At 43.0% G+C, this 16,376-nt stretch overlaps 1 protein-coding gene across 5 annotated transcripts in view; it reads left to right on the top strand.

Annotated features, from left to right (window-relative positions):
• The first annotated feature begins 5,789 nt into the window (after positions 1-5,789).
• Positions 5,790-16,376, top strand: part of LOC147884603 (propionyl-CoA carboxylase) — a 120,781-nt gene continuing 110,194 nt past the window's right edge. For 2 of the 5 annotated variants that reach the window (XM_087397438.1, XM_087397434.1), the window contains exon 1: positions 6,266-6,404. In XM_087397438.1, the coding sequence (XP_087253564.1) occupies positions 6,375-6,404 (30 nt within the window). In that variant the 5' untranslated portion in view covers positions 6,266-6,374. Of the gene's footprint in view, positions 5,918-5,938; positions 6,238-6,265; positions 6,405-15,227; positions 15,448-16,376 lie in introns of those variants that run through there. The other 3 variants (XM_087397436.1, XM_087397440.1, XM_087397439.1) reach the window with 3 other exon arrangements.

Below are 16,376 nucleotides of genomic sequence, written 5' to 3'. Positions count from 1 at the left end.
TTCTATTCTAGATGTTGCAAGTACACAATGAAGACCAAAGTAGAACTTTTGGCCTTAAATACATTCCACCTTTTGATAACCCTTGTACTCTCCTGTACCTCTCTCAATCTCGTATTACAAACACTTGGGCCCATATAGCTCCAAGGCAGATAACATATTCTAAGCCTCACACCCTCTCCTACTTCTCCGCTTTGCCATTACCACATATGAACTGTTAACCGTTGGGGTTAACATGCCCCCCTTCCTGTTCACAATCCATCCCTGGTTTGTGTACGGTGCATAATGTTGGATTTCATGGCTTTGTTCATGATTCTATACCAATCAAAGAGCCTGTGGGATATTTGGCAAAACGGGTGGAACAGCCTCCACAAACATGTCTTCAAAGGTGTAGTGGGAATTGTTAACACTAGTTTGGTAGCATAACATGTGTCCTTTTGAGGTTTTGGCAAAAAAATCACAACTTGTTGTAGATGTATTTTTTGATGATTTCCTCTCTTGAGCTTATGGTAGACTGATAGGACTATTATTTAAAAATATAAGGAGCACAAAAAACTATTACATGTGATTACAAATGTATGGTAACACAATCTTTCACCGAGACAGTACTCAAATTTAAAACTTTATCTACCATGCCTGAAAATAAAATTGATTGCAAGGAGCTAGCATTTTTTACAAAGTGTTTATAAGTATATCAAACACCTAAGAGTGACAAAAATTTGTTTAAAAATCATTTTGGCAAGATCAATTTATCAATTAACAAGAGTGATTAGCTTAGCAGGTTGCATTATAAGTTGCATTTCATAAATAAGCATCTTTATATACTACACATAATAGCCACCGCAAAGTGTCATATCTTAAGTATAAAAATATTATATCATAAGGGAAAGTCACCACATCACAATAAAGCCTAAAACTACAAGAGATTAAGTGCTCCTAATATCAACTACCAAAATAGGTTCCGCATTAAATCTCACTTTTATAGTTTTGAATTATCATGTATATAAGTGTTCTCCACATGACTTTTTTAAATTGATATCCCTCATTCATGATTAGAGACACTCTATAGGTAGAATTTAAATGTATGAAGGTTCTTATGATATCATTTAACCCTTGTATCTTGAATTGAGCATGAATTACAACATAAGGAATAATCAATATACGATTTGAATTTGGTGCTCATTTGGTGTTCTACATGACATTAGGTACCCTTAAAATTCACACTACTCCATAATATTATATTGAAGACATATACAAAGTATGGTTGATTTTGGAACTTGTTAGACATGTCAAAGAACTTGTAAAAAATCAAAATTTGCCTCGCCATTAGCATTCACTAAAATTACATTTAAGGCCATAGATTATAATGAATATGATTATCTAGCTCCAAGGAAATATAAACATATGTGTTATAGTTATTCTTAGACTCTAGGACTAACAAACTCTAAGAAAACTCATTCTCAGTAAGAAGTATGGCCATTATTTTATCTAAAATCTTAGAAAACAACTTGAAAAATCAATGTTAGTTTCACCTTAAAACTTTAGGTAGAACTCAAAGTAATAGGTGCAAGTTCCAATCCATAATATTTCCAATTTTTTTTTAGCATATAAGCTATTATGGCAAATAATAAAAACCCCAAAATACCTTATCGATGCTCTTGTGAAAGAATCTTATACTCCATGGCCTGACATTTATCACTTGAAAGAGACTTACAATCTCAAGAGACTTATTCAAGGTGGACTAGGTGAGGAATGTTGTATCAATAGATTGAATAACTTTATCTTTTAGCATCAATTTCTCATAAAGAAAAAAGCAAATCAAAGAACATATCTATATGGTCTCTTCTCTGGATTGGGTACCCATGGATGGCTTGCAATTTTTGTCTTTTATTTTAGTCCATGAAATTCATGCTAATTCATGCTTCAATGCAAGGATGTCTAGTTATTGATAGTGAGTTGAAGCAAGCACAACCTCAATGAAGGAATGCTTGAGAAGAGAAGTTTGATAGAGAAGGCAAAAACATACTCTAAAAGTGCAGACGGTGGAATGGGGTTGGTTCACGTGTAACACTACTAGTTTGTGCAATGATTTTGTATGGCCAACATTTTGTCCTCCTTCAAGAGAAGCTATACAACCTCAGAGTCTATCCCTTGAGATTGAAGTTTTAATCAACGTATTTGCATGAAAGATGTGCCTTGGTGCATGACGATATCGTCAAAGAGAAGAAGAGCTTACTGAAATATAGGAATATCTGAAGGTTGGATCCATGATTGCAACTCTTGCTCAAGAGGACCCTCTTGGATATCCATTATGGATTTCAAAAGTTTATACAATGGCAGGTGACTTCCATTGTTGTGCAATGGTTTAGGACGACACATGCTAATCCATTGAAAGGGAAATATTCTCTTGAAATAGTTGCATGTCAAAAAAGGAAAAGATCAAGAAGGGCACTAAAAACCAACTACAATTGTATGTTCTTGATTTTGGAGAAGTAGACATACTTATTTTCAAGTTACAAATGATGGATGTGTAAGGAAGAAGACAATATACATCCTCTTTGGGAAGGTTCCATCTTATGCAACACACCTTGTTGGATCCTCCTCCTCTAGTCTCACATGGTTGCAAATGGAAGGGGCGCTAGATCTTCACAAAGAAAAATGTTCTTGTTGATGACCTTGACGATGATGAAATTGAAGGTGTTGATACAAAAGAGGATGCTTTTGTAGGGTGAGATAGTGCACGTACACTTTTGCTTACGTAGGAATCTCCTAAAGTTCATCTTATTTGGAATATCATCACCTTTCAATTACTTTGATGAAGTTAGCAAACCATAAGGACTATGTAGTGTGCTTTTTAGAATTATGCACATTTTGATACATTTACAAATTGCTATGAAAAATACTCTTAAATTTAGGCCTTTTTTTGCATACTTTTTTTCCATAATGATAATATAGAATAGTATTTGTAATTATGATACAAAAAGTATCAAAATTTTACTTTTTAAAAAGCAATATTTTATTTAGTTCTCATTTGTGTGCAATGTTACCCACTTTATATGCAATAGTGTTCTCTACATAATTTATTGGGGACCTCTTAGGGGACCTAAAAAAGTGTAGGCTCTTAGTTTTTCTCTCTCAAGATCCTGCTGTTGCAAGTATGATCATATCTTTTTCAGACATGATTTTGGATATTCCCATACTATTAGAGTCATCAAATTATCTTTCAAGCTCAAGGTGTTACAAGCGAAACTTTGCCACTACTCTACAACACGCACACACACATGATGATCGCATCTTAGCTGCTTTGAAGTGTGCTTTTGGCCCTTGTTGCGATAGGGTTAAGAACTCCTTTGAATTGGCTTGATCACCTATCCTCGGGCTATGCTTGATTATGCAGTCGGTGTTGTGATGCAGTGGTCGCTACCCAACAGTTGTGGTAAAGTGGGCATTGATGATGGATTTGGTGAGGTTCTGGCAATCTTTTCCGTGTAGTTCCTGAGCTACATATTGTGTTTGCTCAATAACTAAAATGCATGCATCAACCATTTCTTTAAATAGACAAATGTACCCTGTCAAGTGATATGTCTCATTCAAAGAGGTGAATCGTAGTGTGAGAATCTATTTGGTCATTTTGAGCATGGCAAGATGTTGATCAATTCTGAGGGACACTTCTAGGATTATTGCCAATGGTTCAATATATTTGGCACTATCCTTGAGTGTTTTGTCATGACTACCTCGCATTTGTAGGCTTTTATGAGTCTTTCTTGGATTGTCCATCCCATCTTGGAGTACTATGAATTTGGGGCCACTTAGGAGGTGCATCTTCCTTTTTTGGATTGTGCTTTTTGGCATCCTACCTAAAGCGATGGGATATGGCATCAAACATGGGATGTAATTGTGGTCTCGTCAATGTAGGTTGTGGCTCCAATTTGTTCTTATTGATGATTCACTAATCTGCACTTTGTGAATGTGCATGGAAATCCCTATGACGTCCCATCCTTCTCTTGATTTCTTGTTAGGCTATTGCTTCCAAAACTCTCCAATGGATTATCACAAAGTGCATGGAAATCCCTATGATGTCCCATCCTCCTCTTGATTTCTTGTTAGGCTATTGCTTCCAAAACTCTCCAATGGATTACTAGGCATGAGAATCCTGTTTGTGTACTCTGTATCAATGTCCAACTCTTGTGTGGGTAATATAGGCCACACTATTGACATAAGGTGGCTTTTGGAATGATACTCTTCGTGCATACCCAATAACTTGCTTTTATTTGGCTTGTATAGGCAGCTCTAAGAATGAGATGAAGTTGAACTCTTAAGTGAAAAGGGTTATATAGCAAGAAACAAGAGGGCACGGGATATCAGGCCTTTTCCTTTTTATACAAAGAGTGTGAAGGTTTTAAAAAGGGAGGTTACATGACAGAATGTGGCATGCATTGCAAAAAAAAAGTAACTGACCATAAATAATCTTGGAAGAGGAGTATTGCTTATGAAAATCGAGCTTTTCTATATTGTAATGGCCTTTTAAAAACCACGAGTAGCATGACTTGCTCTGCTGGGTCTCAAAATGGGATCCTAAATTTTTTTTAATTTCAAGAATTATGAAGACCCTAGAAGATATGATTACGCGACTACGTGGTATCCCTCTTCTTCCTAGAAGGTCTATACATTGTGTGTTCTCTTCTTAAAAGCGGTGTGTGCAGACACACACACACAAAGGGACAGCACGAGGGTTGCTAGGCACAATGGTGCTTCCTAGCAACCATGCTAGGAAGTATCATGTACGCCTCTCTCTCTCTCTCTCTCTCTCTCTCTCTCTCTCGCCCATTTGAGTATGCTAATATGCTCACGAACAAACTATCTACGTGTCCTTCCTTGCATTGTGCCCACATCATCGCACACTATGCCACATCATTGCATCCTTCCTTGCACCCACATGGCTATTCTGTCCCTTCCTTGCACCCACGTGGCTATTTTGTGCCATGTGGCAATCCGCACAGCCCCCGCGAGTGTGGCAATCCATGCCTTGCGAGCAACTATGATGTTGCGCCATACGTCGCATGTGTCGTCGTCCTTTTGTCACGTGCTCGTACTAGCTCTGCTTTCTACCACGTGCTTGTATCTCCTCACACCTCTCACCATGTGGCAATGTCACACCACCCTCCTCTTGCTCTGCATTTGCCTTGGCTCGGGACCCGACGGTGACCTCTCATTTGGATCATGATTGAACGGTGGATAATCTCCAAAAACTCCGAAGCACCCCAAACCTCCAAATTCCTCCCTGAGCCAACCCTTCCTTTATAGATAGTATAGAAGTATAGAAGACGAGTACTGAACCTGTGCTTTGCATGGGCAAAGATGCATGACCATCCTCAACCACTCAGGTCTTAACCCATGGCTGTGAGACCTTCCATCTCCTCCTTTCATTCCATTAACCTTCCATCTCCTTCTTCCTCCCGAAGGTGACCTTCCATCTCCTCCATTCCAATGACCTTCTATCTCCTCCTTGCTCCTAAAGTTGCCTCTTTGCTTTCCACCTCCTTTCCAAAGCCTGCCTCTTGTTTTTTCACCTCCTCCCCCCTCCAAGCCTCCATCCAAGAGCTCCTTCTTTGTGACACGTGGCAGGCTCTTCTCCTCCAAGCTGCCATGTGTCCTCTGCCTTTTTTTTTGGGGGGTCCATGGTTAATAGGTTAAAGACTAAATTTTATGCATTATACTAGAAAATACACATTTAGTATGTTAAAATAGAAAATTTGTAATAAATTTATAGATTTGAAAACATGTTTTAAACTCGGGCATTTATCTTCTTGTTGGTGATCGGAGACAAGCTGCATCCTACACGCTGTGCTACAATCTGAAAGAGACACCTTTTTGTGGATCAAGATAAGATGTGATGGCCTTCAATTGCGCAGTCCAGCTGGTGCAACTCCACTTAAGTCCCTGAAATTCTGTTGTATTCATATATGAAGACCAGAGCTTTTCGAGTGTTGATTTACGATAGCGATTGCAAAGACCCACAGATAAACCCAATAGCTCGACTGGAAACGTATAAGTTTAGTTGCCACTTTTGTAGGGATGTTCAATGTCATCAGTCGAGGGTTTTCGAGGACGGTCTTCCATCGTTCGATATTTGGGAGGAATATCTTTATTCGGAGAGAGAGAACATTTCCTTGTCACAAAGATCCGTAAATCATGTCATCGTTGCAGTAGAAAATCTTCCCCTCCTGAGTAGCGAGCAAGGTAGTGAAAGCCTCTGAATGATTTGTAGAGGCATTAGCATCAAAGCTGGTTCAGTTGCTGAATAGGTGTACTAGTGCTTGCACTGGCATTAACCTGCGATCAATGGCGACGCTTTTCTAGCGGAGAAGGTGTATAGGATGAGCCTTGAGGAAGTCTACAGTTTGGCGGTGAGTGGATGGTCAAAGTTGCTAGCTAGAAGAGAGGTAGATCTCTGGGAGGGTATTGTTTCAAAAATGATAGGCATTGAACAAGTACCGCTCTTTGATGTAGATACTCCAATCATCGTGTAGCGTAGCGACTTGTTCGGAGGTGATCAATGTCTCCAAACGCATGGCAAGGTTTCTTATTAGCTGACTCATTGGTCAGTTGGTCCTATAGAACATCTATCTATTCCTATAGCTGAGCACTGATTGATGTCTATGTTGTCCTCAGCAACCCTTGGCGCCACCCTGTCTATCCGATTCAATTGCACTTTTCTCCATAGAGCCATCCTCAATCTGAACCTTAAGTGCATCTTTTCTGATAGTGAGGATTCGAGTTGAGCTTTCAGAATCTTCGCCACACACGCCACCTACTTCTGTTCAATTGTAAGCATAGATGTAGCAATGAAACAGAAATTTACCCTCAGATTCTCTCAGAGCCTTCTGCACTCTAGCCATCTTAACTTCATACTTACTCAATTCCCTCAAGTGGTCGTCAACAACGTTGATGCAGTCTTCATAATACTCCATAGCCGCTTGCAATCCTTGTCACATGCACCCCTGCACTTGGGTGCAAGGTGACACCTGGCTACATCGACAAGTGCTAGTAGATCCCTAATCTAGGTGATTTTGTCGTATGCTGTGACCCCATTGTGAGCCCTAGTCCAGGGATAGTTGGGCACAAGCTACGTAGATTAGTTTCTCAAGCCTTAGATCAGTCCTTGTTCAGTGGTACCTGAAGGAGAACTCAGAAGGTTGGTCTTAGGGTTTAGCTAGCTCCTAGGTTAGGAGCCCAAAAGGGCCCCTGAGGCAGCCTCCAAGCGAAGGAGAAAGGGCTCGGGAGGGCACCTTTATAGGCTGTCCTTTTCCCCTCTCTAGGCAACCTGCAGGTATTTAAGGCCAACCAGCCGACTGGCTGGTCGGCTGTTTTATGCTGGTTGGGCGAGCCAACCAAGCCCATCGAAGCCCCTAATCAAGGGGGGGCTTGCATCCTCATTCCCATCCAGTTCCCTCAGCAAAACCACCTCGTTCTCCAGCCCAGTGCAGCCTCTAGTCCCTCCAAAGGTTCCTGCCGGACAAAAGCATCTTCAACAGTCCCAGTTGTTATTCCAGGAGTGTGGCTAGGTGGTACTATAGCCCAAGCTTGGAGTAGAGGCTTGGGGTTCCATTTCAGCAGCTTTCCTTTTTCAGTTTTCAGCTCTTTCTTAGCTCTTCTCTCAGCTCTCTTTAGCTCCACATCTCTTAGCTTTCACATAGTTTTCTCAATCTCTTAGATTCTTTCCTCCCTTCACCTCTCTCACTCACACAGCTTCGTTGCATGCCCAGGGACAACACAAGCCTCTTCGATAGCCTTGCACAGTGGTCTACATTGATGGTGTGGGCAGCATTGAGCCTTGGTCGTGGTTGGGTTGTTTCTCATGCATTCGTGGGTTAGTTGTTCGTAGGGTCATCCTCGGAGTTGCATTCCGTTGGTGGAATGATTTTGACAAGCGCTTGCAAGATGATTTGTGGATGCTAATTGGCTATGTATGACATCCATGTGTAGCACCTAGGGGTTAGGGACTAGGTAGGGAGCACTAGCTTTTTTAAAAAAAAATGCAAAAGCATGAAAAAGGCACGGAGCAAGGCCTAAAAACAAGGGGATTGTGTGCCTCACCTTTGCTTGAACAAAAAGGCATGATTTTTGACTAAAAAAGATGGAGACACTTGGTTTGAGTAGCAGGGGAGCTAATTATGGAGCCGAGAAGCTATTTCAAGCATGAAGAAGGTGCTAGAACCCAGCCAACAATAGCCCAATCTCTATCTTTGTGGAGTTCGTCTTCTTTGGATGCCAAAAAGCAAGCTCGATTTCAGCTATAAAAGAGAAGGATGGAGCGCTCAGTTAGAAGAAATCAGCTTGCTTGTCTTTTCGATTGCTAGAGGTGGTGGCTCTATTCCTAGAGAATGCGGAGAAGCTGCAGAAGTTGAGATAGTCGTCTGTTCGACGGTCCGTTTGGGGCATCTGCGCTCACAATCTGGCTCTGAGTTGATTTGAAGAGTTGAAGATCAGATTGAGAGCTACACTTTTTGTCTTTACTTCGTCTCAATCCGAGGTCATGGCGAAAAGTTATTGTCAAATTTGTAGACAGCAGCTGTGCAGGAAGCATGTCAAATTTTCTTGTGAACTCCAACAAGGTGGTGTCGCCAGAGGAGTGGTGGTGAGCAGAGCATCTTTTGTTTGTGGCTATACCTCTGATATATTGGTTCTTCCTCGTCCTTTGCATCTCTTTCTCTATTGTCTATTCGTTGCAAGATTGTCTTTGAGCGGTGGTTGATTTCTTGCGTTCTTGGGGGTTGTTTCTTGAGAAGAATTCGCATAGAGAAGCTGTGGTGTTGCATCCTTTGGTGATTGTGGTAGTTGTGAGTGTTGTATGAGCCGGTTGTGTTGGCAGTGTGGTGCCAAGCCAAGTGTGCGCTCATCTATCTTTTCCCTCCGTGCTCTCTGAAGGAGTGTCGTTTGTATTTCACAATTCTCCTAGTATAAAGCAAATTCTCTCCCCTATTTGGGGAAGGGGGTCCTTAGTGGATATAGGGACCCAATCTGGTGTCGTCTACATTTCTCTAACCCTAAAACTCTCTCTATGTTCCTCTCTGTGGTGCATACGCATGTACCTAGCAATAAGCTTTAAGAAGGTCTTGCTGCGATTACACGATCATTAACCGTTGCATGTTACATTGGTATTAGAGCTTCGTTCTGCAATCCAGATTGACTACCGCGAGTGAAAGGTTTGCTGAGATCTGAAAGGACATGCGGACCAACATCATGGGGCAGCAAAGGAGAGAAGAAGAGCAAGCATTCGACTACTAGGAAGACAAAGAAATTTTGCTTCTGTCCAGCACTCAAGAAATGTTAAAGAAGCTCATGCAACAAAATCAAATCTTTTTGGCTCAGCTCGAAGAAGCTTCATGGCAGTTGGGTAAAAAAGACAAGCAGCTAGAGAAAGCTCAGTAGAAGCTCAACGAAAAAAAGGCAACATAGTGAAAAACTAGAAGAAAGCAGGGGAATCTTGAATTTTGGAAAATTGCTCTTGTTGATGCGCGAGAAATGCAAACAGGAGGAGTCACTTAGATGTGACGAGGTGGCCCTAGCTGAGAAGCAGCACTGACTCGACCGAGAAGCCATGTTGCTTCAGCACAAACAGATGTTGGCCACTATGCAGGCTAGCATGAGTGCAGCTTCCACACAAGCTTCTACATCAGCCAAGGTTACTCCACTCACTCGGTCCACGTCAAACTTCATGAAATATGACGGTAAGTTCGATCACTCAACTATTTCATTTGACCGGTGAGGCGGTTACTTGGAGGTAGCATTAGGCCAGTAGTTATACTGACCCGACCATGCACGTCATGAGTTTCCAGTGAGATATGTTTGTGTTTGACTTCTGTTTCCACTGCCTTAGTACCTGTTGAATCTGAAAGACGAGTTTTCTCGTCTATCCCATGGGGAGGGTCCAAAACTTCTGAAGGAGAGCTTGGGGCAGTGTTTGTCCATCTATTTCAAACTTTGCTTAACAATCCTTTAACTCAATCACCCTCTTTAGTGTTGACATCTCGACGAGACTGGTTGGCTTGGCGTGTGTATGCTGCTTGGGCTTTGGCGGGGCAGTCTTTAACTGACCTCGTAATCTTTGCCAAATTTTGTAGTTTTATTGGCTTCAAGAGATGGGGAGATCATCTTGGTGAGGAGTGAAGAAAACCGCCTGTCAAAAACTGCTTTATATAGTGTACGACCAATGCTATCGTTCAGTATGGCTTGCACGAGCGGAAGATACCGCTCCTACTTTGACTACGCATCATGACAATAAGATTTTAGTCCGTCAAATCCAATAGATTATATACCTCTGATTACCCATCAGTTTGTGGATGGGATGTATTGGACATCTTGAGGTTGGTGCCGAAGTTTTCAAATAGGGTCCTCCAAAGATGCGAGGTGAATTTGAAATTCCTGTCCATGGTAATGATCTGTGGCAATCCTCCAATCGGATACCAATACCTGATGAATAAGCAGGCTATGTCTTTTGCGTTGGCCATCTACTTGCAAGGGATAAGTATACAAAATTTGCTAAAACGATCAATAATGGTAAGACATTGAGTGTGTCGCATACCTGCAGATGCCGAAAGGGGTCCCACAAAATTCATCGAAAAGGACCTTTTGGGATTGGTAAGGGTTGAAGCAAGCTTGCTGCCTTCTGATATAACACTTTTACTTTTTGGCATATTTGACATCTCTTCACATAACTATACACATCCTTCCACATTTTTTGCCAGTAAAAGTAGCACTGTAGTTTCTCCAATGTGCTGTTGATGTCTCTATGGCCACCTGTGAGGGCGTCATGGGCATCACGGAGAAGGGTCTGCCGCTTGTCTTTAAGCACACATAGTCTATGCTTGTAAAATAGCCACCAATCTTGGATTGAGTAATGGCCAGGAGCGAGAGTCGTAGTGAACTGATACTGAGTGCCAAACTCCGCTGAATCCACGTACTGTGTCTTCATAGAATCAAGGTCTTTCCCTTGAATCTTGAGCAAAATAGCCCCTTGAAACTTTTCGAATGGATGCTTTCCTACTTAGAGCATCGGCGAGGGGTTATTCTTTTCAGGGACATATTCGATCATGCCCCCAAATTGTTGAAATACTTGACTCCATCGAGATTACCGATCACTCCACTGGGAGTTGGGCATTGTCTAAAACCACTTTAGGCTTGGTGATCTGTTTCGACTGTGAAAGTCCATCCATAAGGAACGTCTTCCAATGCTTCAAGTTGATTCACTCCTAGTAATTCTTTGTCATAGATCAAGTAATTCTTTTCGGCGTCATTGAGCGTTCTGCTATAGTAAGCCACGGGCCTATCTTCCTACTGTAAAACTGTCCCAATGGCCACATTGCTTGCATTTGTGATGACTAGGAATGGTTATCCCAAGATGCTATTTTCATAATAGGAGCTGTAGTGGCGAGCCACTGTAAATCGTGAAAGGCATGTAAAGTTGAGTTGGTAACGGAAATCTTTTGTCGGCATGTCTTAACACTTTTAATAGATCTATTAAGGGTGCTGAATTGGCGGAGGATTCGGGCATGTGAGAGCTGTAGGCCTGGCAAAGCCCTACAAAAGATCAGATCTCTTGAGCCGTCTTGGAGGCTGCCCATAGCTTGTGATTGCGTGAACCTTTTTGGGGTCCAAGTGAATGCCATCTACACTAATTATATAACCCAGATACTGGGTTTTTATCAGTCCGAACTCACTCTTTTTGGCATTGAGATAGAGCTGATTGTCGCGTAAAAACTAGAGGGCTTTCCGCACATCTCTTATGTGCTGCTCTACTATAGCTGAGAAGATCTCTTAAGATATCATCTAAAAAGATGAACAACATACTCTTATATGCTCAACGACATCATTTCATTGAACGTTGGTGGTGCATTTTTAAGACCAAATGGCATGACTACGAATGCGTAATGAGCTCGCTCCATCTTGATTGTTGTCTTTGGGATGTTAATGTCAAATATTCGGACCCGATGATAACCACCCTTAAGGCCTATCTTAGAAAAATATTTTGCATCGTTTAAGCTCTCTAAGATGTATTCTATGCGGGTATTGGAAATTTATTGTTGACCATAATCTTATTGAGTGCCATGTAGTCGACGCATAATCGTGCTGACTTATTATTTTTCTGGATAAATAATATTCGAGCCGCAAAAGGCGAAGTGAATGGCTGTATAAACCTTGCGCCAGCTGTTGTTCTAACTCTTCCTCCATAGATTTAGATAATCGATACAAAAACTTATTGGGGGTTAGAGTCTAGGCCTAACTCGATGCGATGGTGGTCCTCGGGTTTGTGAGGCGGAAGTTGTGGCGGTAGATCGTCCCGGAGCATGAGATCTTGAGACTCTTGGACGACATCCGTCATGGCCTACCCCAAAGGTGGCTGCAATGAGTTCAGCTACTAGCGGACATAAGCGAGTGTATAGATTGTGTCTTTGCGTTTGCGAACAGCTCCGGATGCTTGGATGTGGGAAATCAGAGGAATACCAATAATACTTTTGTCCCCATCGCCACGGATAATGGCCGGCTTAGATAATCCTTTGACAATTGTGAAGGAATCTTGCTGCTAATCAAAGCATAGGTGAGTACTCTTGGAACCATTGGATCCCTGGTATCATGTCGCATCCTAATAATGTTGTGAGGATGAAGTCCCGCTGAAAAGAGACCTTTTGAACTGTGAACGAAAAATTTTCGGCCTTGTGTGTGATCTAAGTGCGTAGCCTAGGTGTGAATCCGTTGTCCCCTGCAAGCTCATGAGGCACTCAAGTGTGTCCCATTTTCTTGGTGAGTTGAGGGGATATCGCGTCTTTTGAACTCCCCATGTCAAATAAGACAACAACGGTTGCCCTTTAGCTGTGCCATAGGCTTTGATGAGGACCTTCTTTTGCTCGTCGAGCACGCCCTTCTTCTTACCTTCAAAGACTACCGATGGGTTGGCGTTCAAAGCAGGTAGAACTGCATTTGTAGTTGAGGTAGGCGGGGCTGGGAGAGCCAAAGCAGTGGAGACGGTAGAAGTTGGCGCTTTTGCGGCCTTTTCCACCAGCCACTTTGGGCAGTATATCTTTCCATGCTTTGGATATTGTGGCAATGGAAATAATGATGCTCCGCGTGGTACCGCTTCTATTTGTCGGGTTGTAAGTAGCCTCCCGTGATGCCCGCTTTAGCTTTTTCATCCGGAGTCATTTTAGGCTTAAACTCCTTCTGACCAAAAGACTGCTAGTTGTCTTTCTTCCAGAAGCCATTGTCTTGTTGTTGAGGACCTTTACCCATTGGGCTTAAAGATTGTTGCGGGGCTTTGGCTCCTAGTTGGACTTGCTTAGGTTTTCCCCGTTCAACATCTTTTTTGATTTTGAGCCAGGGTAAGCCTACGCTTATAGGTAAGTGGGTCAAACTTTCGGACAAGGAGCCAAATGTTGGAGTCTAACCCCCTAATGAACTGCTTCAGCTTATTGGTCTTGGACACACCTAATTGCTGTGTCAGTGTAATAACCTTATTGTTATAGGTCAATCTCGACAAACTGTTCTCATTCTCCATGAAGTTGCGGCTTCCAGGCAGTTGGACAGTGCACGTCTTTTATGTCTCGTGGTTGAAGCCTTATATTCGCCTAGCACTCAGTGACATCATAGATGAGTAGTAACCTGAAGTGATCGCTGATGCATAAGTTATAGAACCAGAGAAGATTCTCCACCACAAATGGAAGCATGGGTTAGGACGACGTATCCGCAAATTCTACATGAAGTTCCGAGATCGAGGGACCCATGATTCGGTTTGGCTAGATGAAAGTTTTTTCCAGGAGTTCACACAGATATTGGCGGACTACTTGGAGGCCATGCATTTACTGCCAATTTAGGGAGGGAATGTCACATACATCCTTGCATTGGGTGGAAGGTGACGCCTAGCTACATCGACGAGTGCTAGTAGATCCCTAATCCAAGTGATTTTGTTTTATGCCGTGACCCCATTGTGAGCCCTAGTCCAGGGACAGTCATGCATGAGCCACGTAGGTCAATCTCTCAAGCCTTAGATCAGTCGTTGTTCACTGGTACCCATTGGAGAACTCAGTAGGTTATAGGTCTAGGTCTCAGACTAGGGTAGGAGCTCAGAGGGCCCCCCAACGGCTGGACTAAGTGAGGAGGACAGGAGCAGTCAAGATAGGAGCCCCAAAAGGGCCTTCTAAGGCAGCTCCAAGCAGGCTGGGGAGTGCACCTTTTAAGGCCAAACCAGCCTTCTCCTCTCCCCAGGCAGCCTGGAAGGCTGGTCGACTGGCAGCCAACCAAGCCCCTCCAGCCCCCTATTTAAAGGGGCCTTGCAGCTTCATTTCCCATCCAGTTCCCTCAGCAAGATAGCCTCCTTCTCTAGCCTAGTGCAGCCTCTAGCCCCTCCAAAGATCCTTGAAGGACAGCAGCATACTCAGCAGTCCAATTGTGATTCTAGGAGGATGTCCATTGAGCACCATAGCCTAGGATCGGAGTAGAGGTTTGGTGTTCCGTTTCAGCAGCTTTCCTTTTCCAGTTTTCAGTTCTTTCTTAGCTCTTTTCTCAGCTCTCTTTAACTCCACATCTCTTAGTTTTCACACAGTTTTCTCAATCTCTCAGATTCTCTCCTCCGTCCACACCTCTCACTCATGCAGCTCCGCTGCATGCCTGGGGACAGCACAAGCCTCTTCAATAGCCTTGCACATGAGTCTACGTTGACGGTGTGGACAGCATCAGGCCTTGGTCGTGGTTGGGTTGTTTCTCAGGCCTTCCGAAGACTCCGTACGCCCTTCGTTAGACCTCTAGTACGCCCTTCGTCAGCTCCCGTACGCCCTTTGTCAGCTTCCCTACGCCCTTTGTCAGCTCCTGTATGCCCTTTGTCAGCTTCCGTACGCCCTTCGTCAGCTCCTCTACGCCTTTCGTCAGACCTCCCGTACGTCCTTCGTCCATACACCCTCGTCAATCCTCAATACACCGTCACTTCAGCCCATACAGTCTGTACACTCCCGTCAGTCCGCCTTACATCCATAGTCAAACCCGTCAAACCTCCCGTACGCTCTCCCGTCAGCCCATACAGCCCGTACATACATTCTTCACCCTCCATTAGTCCTCTGTACAAAGTCCCGTACACCTAATAGGTTGCAACAGCCAGTAGTTCTGGGAGCCCTCTAACCCCTAGCTGGGCTGACCCTGTAGCCCAGCCAGGGGGTTAGTTCAGCCAAGGGGTAGCAGTAGACATGGCGGAGCCTCTCCTTGAAATCCCCTCCCTCAACCCCAAAAGCCTCAGCCAGCAAGGCCCGATATGCCACAGTTGCAGCGATGATACCCTCTCCGTATGCGCAGGCCCGATATGCCACAGCCAAGGCATCCTCTCCATATGCGCACATATACGTATGAGGAGGTCTAGATCGACCCATAATTGGGTACCATGACAAGATTTTTAATCTACAGCAGCAGGTAACAGAGTTAAAGATGCAACTGGCAGATGCAATAGCTAGAATTCAGGTTCTTGAAGGTGACAATGTTTTGCATTTTCTGACATTATTTGAAAAGCAATGCCTCCAATTGGGTACTCATTCCAATGCCTCTGTGTTGATAAAGCCAAATAAATAAAATAATGTTCCTCTTCCTAGATGATATCGTCAATATCCATCGATGAACTGCTTTGATGACCCATGATCACACCATTATATTTGACTATGCAATTCTGTACTCATTGTAAAATCATGTACAATGTCTTGGTGGTGCACTAAAATGCATTATGGATCTCTTAGGGAAGGCATGTGACCTCCACTTTGTGGGGTCCCATCCGTTTTGGGACAGTAATGACTGAAAGAACTGTAGTCTGTAGTGAAGGAGGTCTTCGTCAGCTGACTGCTGTGCAGGAGTGATCTTGTTCTCAATTTTAGTTTGTAAGACTTCCATGCCTATTCGCTATGTTACTTTCACCTTGAACTAGAATACAGTTGAAAGGTAGTCGCAGCGTGATTTTGGAGGGAACAAAGCTATCAAATTGCATGTAACATCTAAGAACAATTTGTTTTAGCTGGTGTTAACTACTAAAGCGCTCATGCTAGCCTTTGTACAACTTCTTCGTCACCCTTGGCCAAATTTTAAATATGCCACTTCATGCATCTTTCACCTTGGAAGACTTGCAAATAAAGGGCCATGACTATTTGCATATGCAAAAAAATTAGTATTGTAAAATATAGACGCCAAAACTGTAAGGCACTTCCCTCTAAATATATATATTTTCCAATCATAGTGTTTGGCACTGTACTTAGTTAGAAAAACCTAGTCCCAATGACTAGTTTCTCCATGCAGTGGAATAGTAGATGTTTAAGGTGTGTGCAACAGAAGAATGGTAGAGAGGAGAAGAGAATGCT

The sequence above is a fragment of the Dipteris shenzhenensis genome, chromosome 26, assembly GCF_047967505.1.
Source record: "Dipteris shenzhenensis isolate YYH24624 ecotype China chromosome 26, Dip_SZ_1.0, whole genome shotgun sequence".
NCBI classification, from domain to species: Eukaryota; Viridiplantae; Streptophyta; class Polypodiopsida; order Gleicheniales; family Dipteridaceae; genus Dipteris; species Dipteris shenzhenensis.
The sequence above is the reverse complement of the archived record's forward strand: the minus strand, read 5'-3'. Positions and strand labels throughout refer to the sequence as shown.